We start from the raw sequence: 24439 nt of genomic DNA, 5'->3' as shown, positions 1-24439 counted from the left end.
GCCTGCAGTCCTGACCTCGACCCCATTGAACACTTGTGGGATCAGCTTGGGCGTCCTAGAGTGACCCACACAACCACATCAGCTGACGTGTGACAAATGCTGGTTGAGGAATGTGATCCCACAGCAGTGTGTGACCAAGGTTGTGACCAGCATGAGGAGGAGGTGCCAGGCTGTTTTGGCTGCATATGGTTCTTCCACATGTATACTGAGGCCCCTGTAAAGGAATAGGTCTTGTTTCTTCAGACTTCAATCATCCAATTGAATAAGCTGTTTGGCATTGGCAGAGAAGATTATTTGGTTCAACCCACTCAACTCTGCTGCTCATCCCACAAATGCATTTTCCTCACAAATGTGGCACCATTTAAATAAGAATAACTAAACTTTACATTTAGGCTTAGCCTAGATTCCTCATACTTTTTCGCAACAACATAACTTTGACTCGGTTTTGGTCCAACATCAGCATACTTTGACGCTAGCTCGCAATTTTCTAAAGATTTTACCTTAACGCCACCTAAGCCCAAATCATAAGTGTTGTGTGCCTATCGTAATATCACTTTCAGTCTTTAGTTATAAAATGTATATATTAAAGCGGCTACGAGTAACATTTAAATATCTTTTAAACAGCCTCATGTTTCCTCTGATAATCATAAATTACCTTTAACAGCAAACGAGACCATCAGTGCAAAGAAAGACGTTTTTAAATAGTTTTTATTACTGCTTTTGGTCTGGTCGCACACCCAGTCCGATTTTCGGTTCGCTCGTGCAGGCTCTATGGTCACATATCCATATTGGTCGCAGATTTCAGTGTGGCGCAGCAACGTGATTTGAGAAGCCTATCCCTCCAGGTGAGGGAAGGGGAGCGGGAGCCTTGTTTGAGACAGTTATTTGTCGTCATAATGACTGATAACGGGGCTGAACCATCAAAGAACAAAATTCAAATGCAATGAAGAAAAGCTAAAAGGGAGAGTGATATAGGCTAGGGGGGGGAAGGGCGTTGCCAAGCAACGTGTATACAATTTCACGAGATCGAAACTAGACTGCAGTGTTTACTCCTAAATTAATGAGCGGTTGGTACTAACACACAGTTTGCTTTGCTTCACCATCATCAGATAACCATTATCTGAAATAGACATTATTTACATCAACAACACAAACACATTACCTCATCGTGATCCATACTAACTGCCGTCTCTCGTTCATTCGCTTTCTGTGAGGACACGTAATCTTTCAGCTCCGTGAGAGAGAGTAGTTAGGTGACACTGCTGCATCTACTCATTGCAATCAGGTCTGTGTGGCAGTGACTGGCATTAGTTGAGGCAGTGTCAAAACCACTCTCACGGGGCCGAAAAGAGTCCTCACACTTTCAACACACGGACATGCACTATATTGCGCCCTTCTCAGTTCACACTCGCACGCCTGTCACGTGCTAGTAAACAGCTTTGCGACAGCGGGCGTCGTAAAAATACTACCGCTTTTGTCCAAAGGGGACGCCAACGTGCCATCTTACTCGTAGTGGCTTTAAACAAACATATTACACAATTTAGTTCAAAGTTGCATGTGTCATACAGCAACATCAATTTTAAAACTTTGAAATCCATTTAGAATTTAGCTGGATTTGACAGCAAGTCAAAATAACAGAAGAGTAGTTTAAAGAGATTAAAACACTAAATTGTTATTAAAGTTGTCCTCTTTATTACATTATTAACATTGATTTATTTATTTGATAAATTAGACTTGCCAGCTTACCAGTGAAGGAAGTAATATAGTAAAAGTATTGTTGTATGATGGAATCATTGGTTAGCGAAAGTAAGTGTTAATGTTTTTTCTTTTCCAGTGTTGAGATACGAATTGAAAACTGGTAGCACAAACCAAACACAAACCTCAGTCATTTACTCACTCATTCATTCATCAACACCCACCACAGACCAGTACGATGCAAGATCAGCAAATTCCCCCTCACATGGCCAAAAACCAATACAACGAGTATTTACAATAAAGGAATTAGAAAGGTCTAATGTGGAAGAACAAAGTCTTGAAGTTCATTCTCATCGTTCTCCTCAGGTTCATTGTAACTCCGTGCCACTGCAACTTTAGCAGCAGCACACTCTGCCTTTCTGGTGAACGGGCGACCTGGACCAGCCGCAGTCTGATGCAGCAGTGGTTTGCTGCTTGAAATGTTTCCCACACTTTGAGCAGAAGCATCTTCTTGTTTCTTGGCATTGGTTGCATTATTCCTCCTGTACAGTTTGAAAGATGCCACCAGAGGCTTTCCTATGTCCACACGTTGGCTTTCTGTCTGCCGCAGCTTACTGTCCGTGCGAGTATAGTGTAGATCCACCTTCATGACCAGCGACTCCTAACAATGGCAAATGATAAAAAACTAAATGTCAGCTTGATTGTGCAAACTTTTCTTAGTTGACACTTCATAAGAACAAAATCAGGAAATGTATAATAGACTGCATACCGCAAGCTTTTGGAGAGAACAAAGTCGCAGGGTACAGTCTGGGTTATGAGATGTTTTAAACAGTAGAGAGTCCATCTCCTCTGACCTGCCAGGCCCGGAAAAAATGTCTTCCATTGGCTAAGGATTTAGAGCATACATGTTTTTGTCAGCTGCATCATTGGAATTTTTTTAATCAACTGTATCCAAACAAGCATAAGATCACTTTCAGTCAGACTGGCCTGCCACTGCTGGAAATGTGCTGCAGCACGGATGCTCTTATAAATTAGCCGCTAGATGTCAGTATGGGACAATATTTTGTGGTTGAAAACGTGTGTCTTTTGCACGTAGACTACAGCGGATTACTATTTCTACTTCCTGCTTTGTCTATGGTTGTAGCAGACTGGAAATCCATATATGGGCAGAACTTCCTCAGTCATGTGGAACGTGGGGGTGAATGGTCATTGATAGAGAGAGTCATGCTGTCTAATGGAAACTGTCAGTGTTTTTCAGAGAGCAACATGGAATTTGTGATGTAGATAGGCTACAACTTCCACATTTAGCTTAGCTCTAACCAAATGAAGTCAGACTACAGTGCCACTGCCCCCAAACAAATTGAAGGCAGTTACTAGTGGAAAGGTCACATTTCAGTTTGCACTACAGTTATATTCTTTAACGACACTGTTTTCTTTAGTGTACATGGATTTCATTGTATAGGTGTCCTATGGTTTATATATATGTGACTGACAATAAAACTTGACAAGTTGTGATGGTTTTAAGTAAAAAAAAAATGTATTTACAGGTATGCTACTCAGAGTGACGGTGCAGTCCTGGGTTCTGGGGCCTTTCGTCTTTACAGTGGCGAAAGCGACCAATACGTTAGAGAACAAAGCCGAGAAGCTGACTTCCACTTCCACTCCGCACAGGAACATCAGCCGCTTCTTTGGTGGTAGCTCTGAAAGGAGATGTGAAAGTGTTTTTTGTATGATTTTCTCAATAAGACAAAAAAATAACACACTCCATGCATGCCTTTACTTACACTGTATTACTATGGTATTAAATAACGCTGATTTTGACTGAGCCTTTGATTATACACATAAGGGACTTTCTTAATTAAGCCGCAGACTTGTATTTTACATGTAGTCTCAAAGTACACTGTGGAGATTCCCAGATTAGCCACAATATCAAGATTCAGGGGAGGGGGGCATTATGTACAATTGAGGAAGTTATGAGGTGTCTAAAAACAGTTTCCTTCCATCAAAATGAACCAGTTCCCTGTTCTGATTGATCAAAAATAACGAGTAACTTTTTTTCTATTGTTGCTGAAAATATCATATTGAACCACAATGCCTGCACTTGGGTTTGTCGCATGCTTGAGTACAGTGGGTATAAAAGGTGAAAAGGGGCAAATCTCTCTCAAGGTCACAATGGATAAAGAAATTGAATTGTGTATGACCTAATGGTTTTATATACTGTTAGCAATGTTATTTAACAAGAAATGCAATAAACTGAATTTTAGAAAAAAATCTCCTAACTCACTATTTGCATTTCTCCAGCAGGCATCTCGCAGGTTTAGTTCCCTTGTGTGGCCGGTGGTCCGGACTGGGTCTGCGAGGGATCGAGGTTCCTTCAGGGTGTGTTTGATTTCCACCACTTGCCTGCCTGTGACAAGAGGGTCTCTGCCTAGATCTGGAGTAAAGAGAGGGAGAAAAAATGCAGGTAAATATTACACAACTTTACAGCAGCGTCACGTACACATTTGCAGGGTATTTCCCCTGTCTTCTTTACTCAATCCACTTTGACCAACTTTTGTCTGAAACAGCAATTCATTAACTAATAAAAAAAACATCATAAAACCTTCAGCAACCATAACAGCCTACACACGCACACACTTTTTTTTTTATCATGGGTCTGCCTGAGTTTTGAAATAGCAGGGAGGGAGGAAAGTAGTTTACAGTATATTAATATTCACCAGTAGTAATTGAGTGGAGTAAATACGCTTTGGAAAACCCTTCCTTACAAGATTCAACTAATCCAAGCATAAGAGTCATTAATACGGTTAACAGGGCTGAATGGCTGGCCAGTTAGTGGAAACATGTTCAGATAATTTAATATAAATTTATGCTTGGCTTTTGAGAAGATTTCGGCGTGAGGGATATTCTGGGCAGGCTGTCTTCACTCATAATAGATGAGCAACCAGTAGTTCGTCATCAACATCTCTTCTTTCATCTCTAAATAAGTCACGGAGTAGATGGGCAGATCAAAAACAGCGGCTTGGAATTTCTTTTTTAAGTTAATGTCCATATTGTGGCTCTAAGAGTTCAAGTAGTTCAAGTTTGAGTTCAAGTTTTTAATGATTTTAGGATGATTTTATGCTCTGTAAGGTGACCTTGGGTGCCTTGAAAGGCGCCTATAAATTTAATGTATTATTATTATTATTATTATTATTATTATTATTATTATTAAGTACAAATACAGAGGAAAATGAAAAAAAAATAAAAAAAAACTTTTGTAAAAAATTCTCAACCAATTTCTCCCTCAAAACTTTCCACATATATTGGCAGCTGGGCGTCCTATCCCGCTAGTGCTAATTTTTCCGAGTGAACCCACGAGAGCAGTGGCGAGGGGGAGCCCAAATGGAAGAGCAGCTGTCTTGCACTCTGTGGATCTCGGGTTTCTCGCTGTTCTCGAGCCAACAGTGTGAATTTCCAGTGAATGAGGTCACAATCTAATGGTAACTCCAAAAATTATTCTACCGGAGACCCCCATCAGGCAGACAAACACGCTCTCCGGAAGGGTCAACGCAATAACTCTCCCAACGCGGCTCAGCCACAGCTTAATGTACAAGTCTTAAGTAAACAACACTATAATGATTTGCCACAGCTTATATTAAACTTGTCCGTGGTCCATCCAGCAATACCAAAGAAACACTATGCCTTCAGATCTCTTTATCCCTCTATCTGTAATACCTGTCCATCTACTGAATGGATAACGACTTCACATATAAAAGTTGAAAAGCTTTTGTGTTCTTGATTTGACAACAAAGACATGAAACCGCTTCTCCCTCTATGGTGCGCACTGTTCACTCAGCTACAACAAAAAAAATCAAAGCACAGTAGAAAGAACCACACCCATCCTCGTCACAGCATCATTCTGAATGAGTTTTAAGGCTTAAATGTCTTGCCTTTCGCATCATGTTCTCAAAAACGAATGCCTTGTCTGTAAAACTTACCCTCAGACACCCTCTCTAAGACATGTGTGACTTTCTCTGACTGTAGTATATGCGCGTTCAAGTACTTAGTGAAGATTCCAGTACTTTTGCCCCCATCCTGGACCTCAAAAGCTTCAGCATCTTCACATCTATGTTGGTAAATAAAGGAAATGTTACTCAAAAATAAGTGGGTAGGTAAATATTCAGTACATATACAGTATGGTATACTGTATATACATATTTAAATAAATAAATATCTATATATATATATGTGTGTATATATATATACTATATATATATATACTATATATTGGTAGTATATATATATGTATATATTGCACTGGTTTTTGTGTTTGTAAATGTTTTTAAAAAAACTTTAAAAAAGTACATACGTGGCATAACCGTAAACAGTGTTCCCACTTGGTTGCAATGGCATGATGGCTGAAGCTGTGCAATCCTGGTTATACCTTAAGACATTTAGAATAAAGTTTGTATCAGAATGACGCAATTAAAATAAATCCTGATACCTTGCGTTTAAAGATCAAATATATGTACAGCATATAAAGTATGTTTAACAAACTAACACAACTTTTATAAGCACATGTTAATGTCCATGTATCAGTTCCTTGTCTGAGGGAAAATAGAAAATGAATTGTTGCACCTACCATTTTCTGCAAGTATCCAGTAGGATCACACTGAGTGCTGTCCGTCTTTGCTGCATGCTGAGCATGACCCTCTGCACACAGACACAGTTTTCAGGCCGGTAAGGTTGTGGAGCATCAACAGGCACCAGGTAATTCCTACCTGCACGTTCATACCCATGACCCGCATAGTAGAAAAGGCCTGTCAACAATGATGACACAATTCACATTTAGCTTACACTCCAAGACAATTAGATATTGGAGCCCCTTACAGAAAAAGGTCACAGATGAGAGCAACAAGATGCCTGATTATTTTTATACTTATTATTATTATTTATTTTTTTACAATAACTGTTTCAAAACATAAATGCTTTCTTAATTTTTCACTCTATTTTTCATTATTAGCAAGAGAGGGCATCATTCTTGCACATCATTGCTTTAATTTAATCATCATCAACATCATTTAATATTGCTGTATAATAGCAGTAGTGACTTGGTTCCCCCTGAACAATATGACTAGTTGTGGCCGATATGGGCTCCAGCTATTAATAGCTGAATGTTTTCATACAATAAAAACACCAATATCCTTTTTTGTGTAACACTGTATAACTAATCACATGCACAGAGGTAGCAGTTAAATCAACTGTTTGCCTAAATGACTTCTGCAAGTACAACAGTATTGTTATCCTCACTCTCAAAGTGTGACATGCATTGAGGAAGTGCCATAAATAACTTTCAAAACACCTCTTTTTACTCACACCTACGTATAAAGCGCGATACTATAAACCACTTGTGAATTCATTACCCAGTGGGCTACAGCAGATAAAGGCCACAGAGGATAACAATGGAAGTTACAATGTTAAATCTTGAATTTATCCTTATTATGCTATGTCAGCATTTCTCCAAAGACACCAGCTGAATCCATGAACCAGCGAAAAATATGTATATGGCTAAATGTACTCACCATAAACTCCTCTGTCAAGAAGCTGAATGAACTTTTCAGTAGCAGCCAGCATCTCCTCCTTGGTAAGATCCAGCAGTGACACCACTCTGAAGTCAAGCTGCTGTAGAAGGTTGGCCAACTCATGTACATCCATAACGGGGGCCATCAAGCCAGGGTGGTTGGAGTAATTCAGGTTGCCAATAAGTAGGGCAACTTTATCAGTGGCTAAAATTAAAACATCAAAGTAGAGTTCAACACACAAGGAAATGATCATACAGTCTGTGACAGTTCACTTATAACTGAGCACACTTCAAATAAATGATGAATTTAAAGCTGTACCTGTGGGTACTGCAGGAGGAAGCTGCTCAAGTTGCACTAGAGGATATAAAAAGAAGAAAAGTACAAAAAATGTTATTTTGAAAACAAAATCAGATCGAAAGCATGATGTTTCTGTAATCATTGTAGCACAATGTAACAAATTGACAACTATTCGCTGTGATATGCACTGTACACAGCAAGTTATGTTACAAACAAGAGAAAACACTATGACAAACTAGTTTCACTTGTGTCTAAGGCTCAGATCAAGTTTTATTTAGAGTCTAACAACTTCCCTTTTAGTCTGTAGAAATGGGAAAGTACCTCCAGCATAATGGAAACAACATGAAGCCTGAGCACTAAATAAGTGGAATGAAAAGAGTGTTAAGAAGAAAAAAGTTGTTTTTCCACAACCCACTCATTGGAAATGGAGGAGGTAAAGTCTGAGAACATACAATGATAATAGTAAACTAATAAGGGGTAAACTTTTACCTAGTTTGATAAAAAGTAGTTTCAGTTAGGACTTACCAATCTCGACTTCGACTGGTTCAGTCCATCTTTCATTTAGCCTGTTAGATATGCAGCACAGGTATGTTCCTCCATGTTCCGCTGTTGCACACTCAATCTGTAAGTACCACAGGAGATCATACTCCGACCACTGTTTGTGTTTCTGACTATTCCCCCACATGTGAGAATACTCTACCAATAAGAAGCTTTGGCTAACTTGTAACCCGCATTATCAGATTGAATCAGAGTGTTGCTGAGGAGTGCACCATTCAGAGTCAGTGAGATGACACAGTAAACATAGCACTATGTAAACAGTCACTATCAGCATCAGCAAACACCACCATGTCACCCTCCCTTACCTGCAGTGTGTCACTGGTCTTGTCCAGAAGCGGCAGTCCATTTCTGTACCACTGATATTGTGGAATGGGGTTTCCGAAGGCAGCACAGTTGAGAGTGAGTTTTGCACTTTGTTGGACTGTCTGGGGTTTAGGGTTGACAGCGATGTGTGGCTCTCCCTGCCAGTGTTCTGACAAACCTGATGACGTTTGAGAAAATAATAGACAGAGAATCAAACCTGCAGCAAAAAACTGGAATATGTATAACAATTATTCATTGCCCTCTGACAGGCAGAGGCCATGCAACAAATATGCATAACAACACAAATGACACAAGGACCTCAACATGTGAACGGCACAATGTTTACCTGACTGTTCAATGTTCAACACCTTCACTTTCCCCCAATCGCTGAAGACGTAGTTACAAAAGTGGTCATTCACTCGGCACACATAGAGCTGAGATTTCTTTGCGTCGATGACCAAATTTGCTCCAGTGCCACCAGGCACCTTGAAAACAAGAGTAAAAAGAATATAAGAATTATAACTAACAGGACAGTCAAGGCAGGGAAAAAACTATAGTGCCTAAGACCACTGCAAGACTGTATTATCAAATGAGCCTTCATGTAAACGGGGGGAGGGGGGGTCATTTGGTTCAAGTTCTCAGATACAGACACTTGTGCGCCAGAATAAACATGTTCAGCAGTAAAATAAATTAGATATGTGATGTCCAACATGTTGTTGATGATGATGATGATGTAACTGGACACATAGTCTACGTAGGCTAAGTAAACAACGTACGTACCTCCTTTTCATCACCAGTGAACCACTGGTAGTTGAGGATACCTGTGCCCTCAGCACGGACACTCAGAGTCACTCTGTGGTTGACAGGCACACACACAGAAACAGGATGGCGCACTATGACAATTTCTGAAACAAATCAAGTCCCAATATCAGTCGCCTGAAATCATATTTTACAATATATTTTTGTGGCTGAGACTGTGGTATGGAACAACTTACCTCTGATCATTATTCGAAAGGGTTTGGCACGGGATCCAGTCATAAGTGCATTTTCTTCTCCGTATAGCAGACTGTTTAAAATTGGTAACTTTGTCAGTCGCTCCCTATAACCTAATCGAAAGCTGTAGCCCAGTAGAGCGTGTAACAGGCCTAAACAACATTGGTAAATCGCTGATAATGTCGAGCCACAGACCGTGACTTCTCATTTCAAGTGAAGTTGGCTTTAAAAAAATCCCAGGCGGCTACACCGAGGTAAACAAGGCTGTAGGCTAAATGACCACTTCCAGATGAGAAAATGACCAGTGTTGATGTCCACACAAACGTTGTATTGCTACCTGCCGTCAGCCTCGTACCAGTTGAGCAGCTGTCAGACCCCAGCTAGAGTTATGTTTTCCTCCTCCCAAACTTCGAAATAAACTCCCTTTCCCGGAACGAAACAGCGTGCACACACATTACCGGAAAGTCTCTAATATGGGAGCATCTCATCCAACATAAAGCGTTTCTCGCCTATTGTAGGCTACACTGGAAAGATATGGAGATCACAACACTAGACCTGTGTCTTTCATTGAAACACGTCCAAACAGACCTACTCCGCGCTGATTAAGCCCATATGAATCATGTAAGGAAAATGCGGGTGGCGCCGCCTTTAGTGACTTTATGGTAATGAGCAATCTGGACCCCTTTTCAAGTTCCGTGCAATAAATCTGGTTGAGTTTTAGAACTCTTAAAACGTAGGCCTACATGGTTAAGACTGGATCATCTCCATCTCAAGAGGGTTTTCATTGTGATAGTCTAGATAGGTCTAATCTAGATGTAGCCTTTAATTTAAGGCTACAATACATTAATTCCGAAGTATGAAATATGACATCTTCATCACAAGATTGACACCTATTCTTATAATCTATTCTTGTTTTATCTATAAAAAAAAACAGTCAAATCCATAAACTGCTCAACACCTCAGTGCACACTGCATGGCCTTTATACTCACCTACATTCACATGAATGGTGTGTTACTGTAGTGTCTCATTGTAGAAGGGTAACACAAATATGTTTGGGAATAATCTTAAAATCCTTTTGAGAGTACATGTGTGTATAATGTTAATTTAGATATGATAGATTCACATAATTTATTCGTTTATTAATTTTTGATACAATTATTAATTAATTGTTTTGTAGTATAGGCCTAAAGTCATTCTTTTTATTTTAGAATACAATTGAATATTTTATTTCTGGCATCCCTTTCACATTGCAAACATAATAGAGTTATGGCATATTAGGTTGTGAGGTTTAAATAAGCCTGATTTATATGATGTGTTTTGATTTTTTTTTCTTTTTCTTTTTTGATAAATCTATATTTAATTTTTCATTTTATTCAACCAGGAAACTTTTGTTCAAGATTGCCTCTGCCAAAGAGAGAACCGTGAGTTGCGGACAAACAAGTTTTAGCTAAAGATGCAAATGTAAACTCATGAATTTAATTTCTAATACAGTATGACATATCCGTTAATCATACAAATAAATCGATCGATAATATGACTAACACGTCATATTCGGATATATCCTTCAGCCATTAAATCAAAGTATCCATTTGGACAGCTGAGCCAAATTGATGTGAAACTTGAGTAACAAGTGGGTACATGTGTTTGACTGTGATTTGCAATACGAAGTGAAGGGGGCAGTTGTCATTGGTTGACATTAGCTACATCACGGACCTTATTCAACAGACATGTTTTGCAAGTCCCCATCCACTCCACCACAGTGTCTCAATGAGATGGGACACCTCCTCCCTTCCTACAATTCCTATTGAGATGGATTAGAGGAAACCAGTGAATTTACAGTATATGTACAGAGATACCATTGATAAAATGGCACATTTATAGGTATGTGTTCTGGTTCAAATTGTTAGCTTTAACTTCAAATTCAGTTTATTGTTTAGATTTCTTCACAAACTCTAAAGTCCAGTTTCAGAAACACTGATGTGCTCCTGCACCTATTTCTAGGGCTGCTAAAAATAGGCCCCTGCTGGCAACACAGGCGTGTCTATGATAGGCAGTTGCAGAGATTTCCTTCACAGACGCTGGCTCCAAAGCAACACTGAAAACATCTTAATGGTAGGTTGGAATATTCATCAAATTGTAAGGTAACCAAGAAACACATTAATTATATTTCTAAGTAAATAACATGGCTTCGGTTTGTGTTTGACCACTAACAGCCCTTCCACAACCCGATAGCTGATCCTATTTATAACTTGCTCCAATGCAATGCAAGTGCTTAGTTAGAAGGGACAACCATTGAGTCTGAACTGTGTCTTTGAGTTTTGTACGAGCAAATAAACAGACTGTATTTTATACTTTCTTTTATTAACTTCCAACATGTATTGTTACTAGTCTAAAGTGTTTTCTTGTTTCTTGTCCAGGGGCTTTTACGTGGATAACACCATTCAATTTGAGCCTTGAACCTTGAATAAGTCGAGGACATTTATACGGAGTAGTATTATACTCGGATCTTACATTTTTTGTGAACTGCCTCAGTGGACGATGACTTCCAGAAGGCCAATGGCTCGCTCTTTTTCTGCGAATGGAAGGACAAGCTCTTTTTCTAGCAATGGGAGGACAAGTAGCTTCAATGAAGAGGAGAGCAGCTCTTCCAATGGCCGTAATACCTACCTATCCAATGTTAGGCCTGAAACCAGGTAAACAACCTCTTCTATAATTCATGTTTAAGCAAAGCATGCAAATATTTATTTCTTGTAAAGCAGATTTATATTTTGAAACAGATTTATTTTTCATCATGCAAGAAAAATCATTTGGGTCAACTAGATAAAGTTAATAGAAATACAAAACATAACTGAAATTTTCTCTGTATATTTTCATGAATTTTAGCTGGAAAAAGTAAATGATGTGGATCACATTGTGGGGTCTAAAATCACATGTATCACCTCATTAATTTATTTTTTCTGTTATGATCGGCAAACAGTAAGTATTTTACAATTTTCCCTTTATCAAATAAGAGAGCTGTCCTTCAGCTATATTATTTAGGTTCCATATTCGCAAATCTTAATGAATCATTGACGTCCCTCCATTTGCCTTCTCTCTGAATAGCTATTCAAGGTATTCTCACCACAGGCCAACGAGGTAATCCATACTTTTGAAACATTCCTCCCAACTAACATCTTAACCACAAATTCTGGTTTACGCCAAGAATGAAACCTACACACGTTTTAACTGCAGTATAAGTGTCCGGTTTGTCCATCGGTTCTAGTGTTGGATTGAGTGAACTTTGTTTTGCTTGACAGCTCACATGTCTCCGTGTCACACTTTCGTCACTACCAGCAATTTATCCATTAACATCCTTTCCTCTTAATTTAGCAAGTCGTTGAAATGTACTTCACAGAAGGGAAGAGCTCACTGAAATCCTGTGTGAAACTGTCTAAAAATGGATACTCTAATGCTTTTTTTGTTTCCTACCAGGAGCACTTTGTGCAGCGTCATGGCTCAGCTGACCGAGGACATACAGCCTACCTTTGAGACCACTTTGAAATCAAAGGCAGTGTCAGAAAACTGTAATGTGAAGTTCACCTGTGTGGTATCGGGTAGGTCTGCTCTTAACAGCCTTGTCCATTTGCATGCCTCTGCTTGTTGTTTGTTTGAGTAACTACAACTTTTCAGGCTGTTGGTAATGTGAAGAGAAAGGATGTGACTAATCTGGAAGAAAAAAAAGGATTTAACTTTCAAGGATCTAAATGAACTGCTTTATTCTTCTTAAACTGCTCCTTAAACACTCCACCAGATCATGTATTATACCAGCTGGTTTTTCTGGGTGGTGATTTTTTAACTGCAGGCAGATTGGATGGGTGGGCCCATCCAACAGCAGCAGCTGTTCCTCGACACGTCACAAACATGATGCAACAGCACACAACACACTCACGTTATCACTATTCTGTTTTATTGTATGATTTTCCAAATTAACTATTAATTCAAAATGATAATTAACTGCACACTGCCTCTTTAGACTTGTTCCGCATGTTTAACACATTTTCATAAATAATACTTTGTGAAAGGTGAAATCTAATATTATATGTAAAACAGATTCATGAAACAGATTTCATTAAAGTCTACCAATGTATTTAGGTTACCCAGCTCCAGAAATGAAATGGTATAAAGATGATATGCAAATGGACCGATTTTGTGGACTACCAAAGTATGAAATTCGCTGTAATGGAAAAACCCACACCCTCCATATTTACAAGTATGTAACACACCTTGCAAGAATATAATTGCATCTCTTGAAATTATCAGAAATGCAGCGCAGTACCAATATGTGAATAACAAATGGTTCTCTTTTCAGTTGCACAATGGATGACGCAGCCATCTATCAGGTGTCAGCAAGCAATAGCAAAGGTATTGTGTCCTGCTCTGGAGTTCTGGAGGTTGGCGACATGAACGAGTACAAGATCCACCAGAGGTTCTTTTCAAAGCTGAAGCAGAAAGCAGATAAGAAAAAGACCGATTTGTTGGAGTCGCAGACCAAGAAGGAAGTTAAAGAAAGCACTCAGAAAGAGAAACCGCGGGTTAGCCCAGAACGTCCTCCGAGGAAGAGGCACGTTCCACTACCAGAAGAGAGGCCAGTGGTTAAAGACCCAGAGTCCGTGGAACAACTTGGAGCTGCTGCAGAACTTAACAATGTTAGCTCTGCGGTTAAGGAAACCGCTCCCATGACATCCAAAGACAGTGGTCTGGAGACCGAGATATCTCCAGATGAGAAAAACTTGGCCGCAAAGAAAATAAAGATTTCGAATGATGTAGACAGTAGTAGCAGAAGCCATGTGATGGGGAATGGAGGTGAAAACTGTTATGATGGAGGATTCAGTTTGGCACAATTTCTGTCAGAGACTCTACAGTCCCAGGCAGCTGATGATAAGCAGAACTCACCTCAAGGGGAGAAACCCAAAGAGATGGATGTACATATAGCAGATTTTAGTATAGAGCAAGAGAGAGAGCAAGAGAGGATACAGAAAGAGAAGGAAAAACAGGTAAAAGCGCTGGAGGAAGAGTATAAGAGAGAAAAAAAGAGAGAAGAAGAATTGGCGATTGAGAGGGAGCAAGAAAGGCAGTTGGAGATATCGCATAAAGTGCCTGCCATGAAACATGGTTCAGGGGCCAAACAACACAGCAAGGCCCATAAGGATCACGACCACCACGTCATCCAGGCTTCCATCTCCACTATGCTCCACACAGTCAAAGACTTCCTCTTTGGTAAGAGTAAGAAGGACTCTCATGATCACAATGAAAAGAAGGAGAGAGAGTCTGATCACTCACCATCCTCAACACAGCCACCTAAACCTGAAACGCCACCATCGTTTCGGCTGCAACGGGATCACAATAAATCGCGCAAGTCTCTCACAGAAGACGTTGTCCCTATGGAAGTGGATAAACTAAAGGAGCTTTCAGAAACTGTGGATATTAAACAGCAGTCAGTGTCATTGCAGCCACATGAACATAAGTGTGAAGACAGCATTCTTCACAAAGACTTGTCATCAGCTCCTAAATTGCCACCCGAAAGCATAGAGGAGTCCACAGGACAGTGCAAGGAGGCCGATAAGGCTGTGGAGGCCATGGAGGGATCTGTGGGGACAAAGGGCAGCGGTCCAGAAGAAGAAATGTCATTGCCTGGGCTTCAAGGTCTCAATGAGGTACGTACATTGGTCTTACAGGGCAGCTGACTGCCACTTGAGAGGTATATATAGACTGCATTTGTGTGACAAGATAGTACAAGATGAGCTACTTAAGGCCTCAAGCCTGAATATGTCAACCATGACATAGTCCAGACTTTAAACTGCTGCTGGTTGCAAATGTGGTTGATAAGACACTTATGACAACTCAGATAGACGCTAGAACCATGGTAGAGTGTGGGATTGTCAACACATCCGCTTTAAGACATACAGTTCTATATCAGCGACCGGTGGAGTGAGTCAGCATAGCCACGTGAGACTGTGGTTTTACTGCATCAATATCACCAAAGAGAAACAAACCAATCAAGATAGTGTGGAGAAACAGTGGAACCATGAGCACAGGCCTACTTGTATTTGATATATTTGGAATTGGGGGATGTTGTGCATCTACAGTGTACACTGTAAGATAGGATGGGGAATATCTCAGACGTTGGCTCCAATGAGTGGGGCACCAGTGCGTCAGAGATCATGATGAAACCTGAATGTCAGAAGTGGCTCTCGTGTTACAAGCAGGGCTTTGCATGACAGAGGGCTGTGTGCTCTGGATAAACGGTAGTAGAGTGAATTCTGCGGCAAGTCTCAGCATGAAAGGAGGGCCTCGACACATTGGACACATTCCTCCTCTCTCCATCCCCTACCCCCACCGACCCCTATATCTTAAAATAAACCTCTTCATCTTCTAGATCTTGAGAAGAGCGAGATGATAAAGAGTTGTTTTGTGTGTGGGGAATTAGGACTATCATGCTATGCGCAGTACAGTATATATTCAAACACATTAAAACAGCGGACACTTCCACAATGTGGGGTTGTTCTGATTAAGTTGAGACTGTGAGTCTCTTGATCTTTTTTAAAAATTGATTTTTTTTTTGTTATTGCAAATACTTGACTGTGAATCTTCCTCTTAAGCCATGTCTAGGGCCAAAACATTTTTTTTCAACATTTAGAATGAAACCCACAAAATGATCAGATCTCGTCTGAAACTCTCCAGTTTGTGACACTCATGAAAGGGTTCATGAAAAGCAGTTAAATATATGGACATATAAATTGAAATCCACATTTGTACCGCTCAAACTTCATAATGCACTTATTTTCATACGTTTTGTCAATCGTCAGGTGGTAGACAGATATGTTTAGTTGCACCTATCAAATATCAGTCAAATAGTGTTGTTATTACAATTTTACTTATGTTTCTGCATTTTCTATACAATTTGCCTAAATAATTTTACGATATTATACGATCATTTATAACAGTATGTTTATTTAAACCCCATAAGAATTTAAATTAAACTGAAAGTTAGATAATTGTTTTGCTGATTAACAAGATCTCTAAAATGTATCAATTAGTCGATGAATCAGTCGCTGGTTCCCTGTATTTTGTATAAATGCACTATTGAGATGATGCATGAAATCGACATTGTGCATTTTCATCCAGTTATGTGGTGCACAATGACATGCGGAAAAGGGAACTGAAGCAATCTCTGCTTATACATTATCCACCTGCAGAGTGATATTCATTATACACTGTACCTTTGCTGTAATGCTGGAACACTGTGTGTAGTAAGTCAAACCTGAACAATGTTTTTTCACAAGCGTGACACTTATGAAGGTGTAATGATGACCACTGCTTCATTTTTAGACTGAATGTGACACCAGTTCCCCTACATCGAAAGCAGCAACTTCTTTTTTTCTTAGCAGTCACTGCCGTACAAACATGTTGTCACGAGGCAGCATGTGCCTTTGTTACTCCTCCCCCTCAACGATTTTAATGGTGTGAACTGCATGAACAGGGGCAGCAAGGGGGAAAACCCAACAACACTTCAACGTGTAGCTTGAAGCTCTCATGTATACTTAAATTTAACAGATTGTTCTGTTTTTCTTGTGCCTCAGTCATAGTTTAGTTTCCTCAACAGTTTGATGATTGATACAAATATGCTACATTATGTGGATAACGGGTTCTATGGTCCCTTGTCGAGAGAGGTGCTGTGATTCACTCACTGCCCAGCATGTCCTTTGTGTAAACTGCTCACCCATTTCAAACATGGGAAATTCCCCTGCACGAGTGCCAACAATGGAGGCAGCTTATTCAAGCGCTGTCAAACTCAGTTTAATTTTTTTAATTCAGAAAATATTTTACTAATGGTTTCGTAATGGTTAGCGTAAGGGGCGTTTACAAATTTCATAGGGCACATGCATGTGGTAACACTTGGTTTCAGCTACCTTGCACGTGGCATGAAGTAAAGAAGTTCCTGAAATTAGCTGACAGGTCATAAAATGCATCCCCCTCATATTGACTCACTGTGGTTGTTTCACATATTTTCTGTACTCTTTCATGTCGGCTTATCATTACTATTCATGTACTATTGATCAAGTTTGTTTTGACACTCTACAGTGCTCTTCCTCTCTGTCAGGATATAATACTGCATTGCAATATCAAGCTAGTCTGAATCTGACACCATTTATGTTTCTGTTGATTTATGATAGGAAAACATCTCTCAGTTCACTGTGACATGCGTCTTAGAAATATTTTGAACTTGTCAACTTGACACCAGTAGGCTGTGGGGTCCTTTTTCCATAAACAAATCAGACTGTTAAAAAAGTATTTATTTTGCATTCATAATAATCAAGACTTGCAGTGTAAGGCATAGATGTTTATGGGTTCATTGTAAAAGGCAAACAATGCAATAGCTGCAAATGGAATGGGGTACTTATATATTGTATTTGTTTTCTTTCCATCAGGCTGAACAGAAGTATTCACAGAAAGACTCATTTATCAAAGAGAATCCCGTACACCAGCAAGAGCCAAATCATCTGGTGGTTTCACCAGAACGTAGTCACCTCGCTGCAAAAGAGGAGTGTTCACCCACCCATATATCTGTCTTGCCACAGACCGAAGCCCCTAAAGAAGAAGAATACTCCTCCACCCTCACTAGATGGAATGAAAGCTGGACTCCCACCCACAGTTCTATCTCAGCATCAAACAGCCACAGCCTTGGAGAAGCGCCCACTGAAACTTTGCAAGAAGAGGGGATAAGTGTTGATAAAATGGGCAAAGTAGGTGAACCTCACACAGATGAGGGCCTTCCCTCCACTAAGTTATGCGAAGAAGAGAAAACTGAAGTGAAATCAAACCAACAGCCACTCTCAGATATAAACAGATCTGAGATGGCTGAACTAACTGCATCTACAGTGGAAGAGATAATAGAGACGTGCAAATCTAAAACACCTGATCAGGTGGTTGCACCTCCGTCTGCTATGGCAGCGTGTAGTGTAGAGGGAGAGAAGGTAGAAGAAAAGATCGAAAGAGCTTCACTGATTCAGGAAATGAAAGTAGGATCTCCGCCGACCGTGGCCCCAGGGAGTTTAGACAAGGGTGACCTAAAAATACAGCAAGAATGCACGTCTTCTATAGCAGTGGAAAGAACAGAGGTCAAATACCTCAGTGAAGGTCAGAGTTCAAACTCAGGTTCTCGAAGCGGCCAAGAGAAGAGTGAATTGAAAGAGGTATTGATATATTCTTTAGAAAAGGATTTAGGTGTTAACTCAAGCAGCAACCTACAAACAAAAGAACAGGTAATTTCAGAAAGTGAGCACACTGAACCAAGGAATGACTGTTTACCGTTTAAAGTTGAGACAGAAAAGAAAGATACAATGAAATTAGATGAGTTGGACAAATCAAAGAGCCTTTCAGTTACCCAAAACAATGAATGTAATGCTAACGTTAAGGAGCAGAGTACTTTTGCAAATAAAAACAACAGAGAGAGACAGCAGGGTTGGCCCTCAGAAAATACCCCGCAAATCCAAGTATCAACTTTGGTTGACACCCCAGATATTAAACCAACAACACCGGATGTAAACCCTAATGAACATTTTATAATCCCAAAAATTGAAATAATGGAGCCTGAGCTTAAGCAGTGTATTCTGCCACCAAAAAGTTTGCCTCTCAACAAGCAAGAATCAGAGCTTGCGATTTTGCAAAACCACGATTCAAATCGTGTGTCAGAGGTAATTAACAAAAACCAGAGTGTGGTTGATTCTCCGAGCTTGTTACCGAAGCAGACAGATATGAAGAAGGATTATCACCCCTCACCTACACAAAGAGTCCAGGATGTTGCGCAATTGAATGACGAGCCAGAAGTTTTTGAGCGAGAGCAGACAAGCGTGAAAAGCAGCAGTGAACAGCTCCCTCAGATGGACTTTGCATCAATTCCTGTCATAAATGTTTCATTTACTGATGACAAGGAGGGTGATATATGTGCAAACAACCATTTTTCAGATACACAGCAGCCTTTTGAAACTCCAGTAGTGCCTTTGTTTGTGGTGCCACCAATCTCTGTTACTTGTCATGAAAGTGATACTGCACTTCCACTTTCCTCTCAAAGTGAGTTGACTGAAACAGTAACTTCCGCTGCCACTCAAAGGGAAACGAAGCATGATGTTGACAATAATATGACTCCTAAGCCAGAAAAAGCACCAAGAAAGAAACACAACCCAGACAAAATGGCAGATAAGAGTATACAAGAGGCTCTTATACCCAAAGTCGGTGACAATGTGCCATCACTTAATATAACTTCAGAAGTAAACATTTCCCCTGAAATCTTGAAGACAAAACCCTTGACAGAGGCCAAGGTAGAGGATTCTGTGTCTGTTGTGGAGGACATCCAAAGAAACAAATCATCCCCTGAGAGACTCTGCTGTAAACCCCCGACACATCCGTCACTGAGTCCGGCCAGTCTCCGCCGATTCATGGCTAAAGCTGCTGCGGACTCGGACAGCACTGACAAGGCAGATGACGATCTAAGTGGAGGCTCAACACCGACATCCTCCCTGTCCCGTGAAAGCAGTCCCCGGCTCAAACGCAGAGACAGTCTGACGCTCATACGCTCTGCCACGCCTGAGGAGTTGGCCTCCGGAGCTCGCCGCAAGATCTTCATGCTGAAACCCAAAGAGGATGTAGACGCAGCAGTGGTTGGTGCGCCGGATACCCAAGTCAAGAAGGAGAGCCCCTACATGTCGCCCAGCCAGGCCCGCAGAGCAGCATTACTACAAACTCCAACGGGACAAAACACCCCACCACTGGAGAGGCGCTCTCCACTGCTGGGCCGCAGGAAGAACACCTTAGAGGTGCCAAAGGTTGCCGAGGTGGTGCAGCCAGCGGAAGAGCCAGCCAGCACCAAAAAAGAGGAGAAACCAGAAAAGAAGCTGGACCCTTTGAAAGGTGAAAAATCCATCATTCAAAAATGGATTTTTTTTATCTTGAGAAGATATAATGTTGCAGGGACAGGTTCTGCATCATGTCCTCAAGTATCAATCTGTTTACGACATTTAATATTTACACAATCACTTACTGATCAGCTTACAGTATGGCTAAATACTCAGGTTCTGTAGAATCACAAGTGAGTAGCTGTTAAATGGCGGTCTACAGTGTACAATATTTCACACAGTATCACAATACAAATTCTTCTGTGGAAAAACGTATGTATAAGTTTGTCAACACATGAGTCTGAGGAAGTGGAAACAAGTCTCCACTCACTGTCTAGCACAGTTTCATTTACTCTGAGGGGCCCCTTGTCGGGCACCCCCCTCTCTCATGTACCCACAGCTCCACAGGTCATCCGTAAGATCCGCGGAGAGCCGTTCCCAGATGCCTCTGGACATCTGAAGCTATGGTGCCAGTTCTTCAACGTGCTCAGTGACTCCACCATTAAATGGTACAGAGATGAGGAGGAAATACTAGAGGTGAAGAGAAGGTAAAGCCCCTTGTTTTACGTCAACCTTGTATTTTAACCACGTTACACAACACAAATCAACAGCAATATAGCATGGTTTTCAATTGGTTGTAGGTGTTAACATTATTACTTGTTGTCATCTTTTTTCACTGCCACTGTTGTGAGGATTTCCAGCCAACATGACAATAAATGGACTGGTTCCAAATACAAGACAATAATGCTACAAGGATGAACATGATTTATTTGGGCCTCAGAGTGCTTCCCATGGCCTTCTGTCACTCTCATATTCTCACTGCAGAGACGTCCTGCTCATGTGACAGCCAACCCTCACAGCTATGACACAGAGAGGTGAATCTCTGGCTAGACACAAACAGTGTAACATGAAGCAATATTTTTCCCCATCTCCAGCACAGCGGGCGTTTAAAGTCTATATATGGGCTATCATCTGCTGTGTCAGCAGACTGCTTCCTCACAGCAAGGCCATCTGTATTACAGCGACACCTTGTGGGTTGTTGTTGAATCTTGGATGTTAGGTACAATACAGCTAATGAAACGAATCGACCTGATGTTCTCTCATGGATATGTCTGTTTTCCCTTTTTTTGTCCTGAAGTGGAGGGGATGAAAGCCAAGTAGCCCTTGCTATTGTTCTCGCATGCAGCCAAGACTGTGGGGTATACGGCTGTACAATCAGTAATGAATATGGGACTGACACAACTGACTTCCTGCTCAGCGTGGACAGTAAGATACAGTTTCGCTGCATAAATTAAGTGTCAAATCCAAATCTCATCATATCATACTTGTGCTTTTATGAGACTGTTTTCTGTTTTACAGTTTTGTCTAACACTCTGCTAAAAGATGATTTGGAAGGTAAACTGTTTTTTCTTATTTATTTTTTTGCATTTTCCTTAAATTATCGCTCAATATATAAACCTGTTTCCGTCTTTTCCTGTAGTACAAGAGGAGATCGAGATGACCCCAATGCTGTTCGCCAAAGGCCTGGGCGACTCTGGCAACTGGGGTGAAAAGTTTTTTGGCCGCATCATGACAGACACAGTGCACCTTGGGGACGGCTGCGCTCACAAAGCCAGCAGAGTGAAGGTCATTTACGGCCTGGATCCCGTCTTTGATTCCGGAAGCTGCTGCATCATCAAAATTCAAAACCCCATCCCCTACGGGACCAAGCAGGAGAGCAACCTTACAGAGAGAAATCTTGCAGTAACTAAGCAGGTGAGTAATTGATTTGTTGTCTATCAATTCCTTCTGATTGTAACCATGGTACATTTATCTGCTTTATTGTGTTGCCAGGAATGCAAAGTCCAAAACATGATTCGGGAATACTGTAAAATCTTTGCTGCGGAAGCAAGACTTGTTGAGAACTTTGGCTATTCTCTAGAGTAAGTATTGTGCTTATTGTACAGTTGCCCTGATAACTTATTTGTGTTTAAATGTGCAACACTGCTTGCAATCAACCGATTTTTTTTTTTTGCCCACAGAGTGATTCCTCAGTATCTGATGTACCGGCCTGCAAACACTGTGCCATATGGCACAGTGGAGGCTGAGCTCAAGGGTGTCTTCCTCAAGTATTGTATGATGGATCCTAAAGGCAGGTTGATTACGAGAAGCACTTCTGAGGTGGAGCAGAAATGCGGCACGTTCCAGCATTGGATCCATCAGTGGACACACGGAAATTTGCTGGTCACTCGGCTGGATGGTAAGACACACAAGCAAAGTTATGACAAAACAATCATTTATTTAGTTGTTGGAATAATAATATTACTAATCCTCTGTGATTCATCTCTGCAGGTGTTGAAACGAAGATTACCAATGTTAGAGTTGTGACCAAGTCAAAAGGGTTGGTATCTAAACCAGTACATTCATATATTATTTTTGTTTTATGATTGCTGAAATAAAATAATTTCCCTGTATTTTAGATACCAAGGATTAACAGAGTATGGCTCTCCTGAAGTATTCGAACAGTTTCTGACACACCATCAGTGCAACTACTACTGTGGACTCCTTGGCTTACCCCCACTAAAGACTATGGATAGTCAGCCCAGCAAGATAAAGGGCTCCAGGAGCCCCCTGCTCAACCGCAAGTTGGGCTCGAGCCCACAGCTGCAGCGAAAAGGAACTAGCCCACAGATGACAAGAAAGGCCAGTTCTAGCCCAAAGGTACCAAAGAAAGTTCAGGATTCAGAGGATAATCAATCAGGCACCAAACTCAAGCCTGCTGAAACGGTTAATGTTCTTGAAGTGAGGTAGAAAAAGGAGCCTAAAATGTATCAAGCGAGATTTTGTTGCTTTGTAATGTTTTAGTATGTCCTGTTTCTTTCCATTTACCAAAGCCAGTGAGAACTTAAAAAGTGAGATTAAAAGAAAATGTATAGTTCATTGACCTGACTTGTAACTGTGAATTTTCAAAGTCACCATTACGATGACCGTATTAGACAGCCATTCTCTAGCGACTTTCAGTAGTTATAAGGTTTATGGGAGGGTGTGCAGTGATGGTCGCAGGGTTTTTGACCTTATAGCTCGCCCAACTGCAGAGTCTGTGTATTAACTAACTTACACAGCATGAACAGCAACCCTGCGCCACGTTGGAGTTGACATAACACTATTAAATGGTTTGGAACACTTGACTTAGAGTCTTATCAGCTCCAAGCAACATTTTTCAACTTAAAATCATAATGATTGAATAACTGAACCTCACTTCCCACTGTCAAATTTGCAGTGAAGTGTTGTTATTGTGTTTTAATGAAGAGTTCACATTTTAATGCTTTGATTTATAGAAACATGGATTAAAGACCACAGCCACAGAAATGGTTGCGGTCCTGTTTTATCCATAGCAAACACTGCATGCTCATATGTGATGTACAGTATGTGTGAAGGTCATAATGTTTATTTTGGAGAAGTTATTTATGGTTTGCATTAGAACTGCCTATGCAGCATTTCTTTGCACAGCACAGTTGAGCTTATGCTGTTGAATAACAGAACTGTTTTTAGGTCAAACATTTGTGTGCACTTTTTTTTTGGTATTCATTTTGAGTAGTTTTTGAGTCATCTGTAGTGGTTGTGTATGTGTCTTTAATCAGTCATTTTACAGTATTTCAGAGTTATGCTGGTGAATGCCAAAGCATTTAGAAGTAATGGGTTTACAAGTAAACTCTTTTAACTATGGCATGCCTTTGCTCATTGACATGCAAACACACGAGCACGTCCCCAGTAACAAGGAGACCTACTGAATGAGTCCCATGCAGCTATTAAGACCTGACCTATGGACTGGGATAAAGACACACTGAACATAATAAGCAACATAGCAGACTCACAACTTTCAGAAGCCTATTGATAAGGTTATGCTGAAATATGTGTGTTAAAATATGTTTAATGACAACTGAAAAACAAGTTTCGCTGAAGAAGAGAGCTCTGAGTTTGATAGTTACAGTTGTTCAGAAGTAACCACACCGATCTTAAGCATTGCATTTATTTTTTTCTAAGTTGCAAAGCCAGCATGGACTTACAACAAGACTATTCTGTTACCTCGCAGGTTTGCACAGGTTTTCACGGTTTAATTT

The 24439-nt window shown here is 40.5% G+C and overlaps 2 protein-coding genes across 2 annotated transcripts; one reads left to right on the top strand and one right to left on the bottom strand.

Moving 5' to 3' along the window:
* Positions 1 to 906: 906 nt before the first annotated feature.
* Positions 907 to 9798, bottom strand: malt3 (MALT paracaspase 3). Its single transcript, XM_080027197.1, has 14 exons — positions 9410 to 9798; positions 9195 to 9319; positions 8761 to 8899; positions 8417 to 8592; positions 8079 to 8175; positions 7575 to 7610; positions 7257 to 7460; positions 6317 to 6494; positions 6044 to 6118; positions 5673 to 5800; positions 3980 to 4129; positions 3241 to 3395; positions 2465 to 2581; positions 907 to 2356 (listed from the first exon to the last, which is right to left on the bottom strand). Exons 1-14 carry the CDS (start codon positions 9450 to 9452, stop codon positions 2012 to 2014), a joined length of 1968 nt encoding a protein of 655 aa, XP_079883323.1. The 5' UTR covers positions 9453 to 9798; the 3' UTR covers positions 907 to 2011.
* A 1668-nt stretch (positions 9799 to 11466) lies between these two features.
* On the top strand, positions 11467 to 23129 carry alpk3a (alpha-kinase 3a; the record flags this gene model as incomplete). Its single annotated transcript, XM_080027648.1, has 16 exons — positions 11467 to 11520; positions 11826 to 12101; positions 12511 to 12543; positions 12880 to 13001; positions 13540 to 13657; positions 13757 to 15101; positions 17877 to 18641; positions 19197 to 20355; positions 20740 to 20887; positions 21478 to 21605; positions 21699 to 21734; positions 21820 to 22094; positions 22173 to 22261; positions 22361 to 22578; positions 22671 to 22719; positions 22799 to 23129. The coding sequence occupies exons 2-16, from the start codon at positions 11947 to 11949 to the stop codon at positions 23127 to 23129; spliced, it is 4971 nt and encodes a 1656-aa protein (XP_079883774.1). The 5' UTR covers positions 11467 to 11520; positions 11826 to 11946.
* Positions 23130 to 24439: the final 1310 nt, after the last annotated feature.

This window comes from Ammodytes marinus (assembly GCF_949987685.1).
Source record: "Ammodytes marinus genome assembly, chromosome: 5".
Taxonomy (NCBI): domain Eukaryota; kingdom Metazoa; phylum Chordata; class Actinopteri; order Uranoscopiformes; family Ammodytidae; genus Ammodytes; species Ammodytes marinus.
Note: the sequence above shows the minus strand (reverse complement) of the source record. Positions and strands in the feature narration are given on the sequence as shown.

What these genes read in the sequence shown, in the direction of transcription:
- malt3 (XM_080027197.1), bottom strand. Translation starts at nt 9,452, where the DNA reads ATGACTGGATCCCGTGCCAAACCCTTTCGAATAATGATCAGAG. An exon ending in CTTTCGAATAATGATCAGAG is followed by an intron (nt 9,320 to 9,409) that starts GTAAGTTGTTCC and finishes GATTTGTTTCAG; the next exon opens with AAATTGTCATAGTGCGCCAT. An exon ending in GTTCTCTCCAAAAGCTTGCG is followed by an intron (nt 2,357 to 2,464) that starts GTATGCAGTCTA and finishes TGCCATTGTTAG; the next exon opens with GAGTCGCTGGTCATGAAGGT.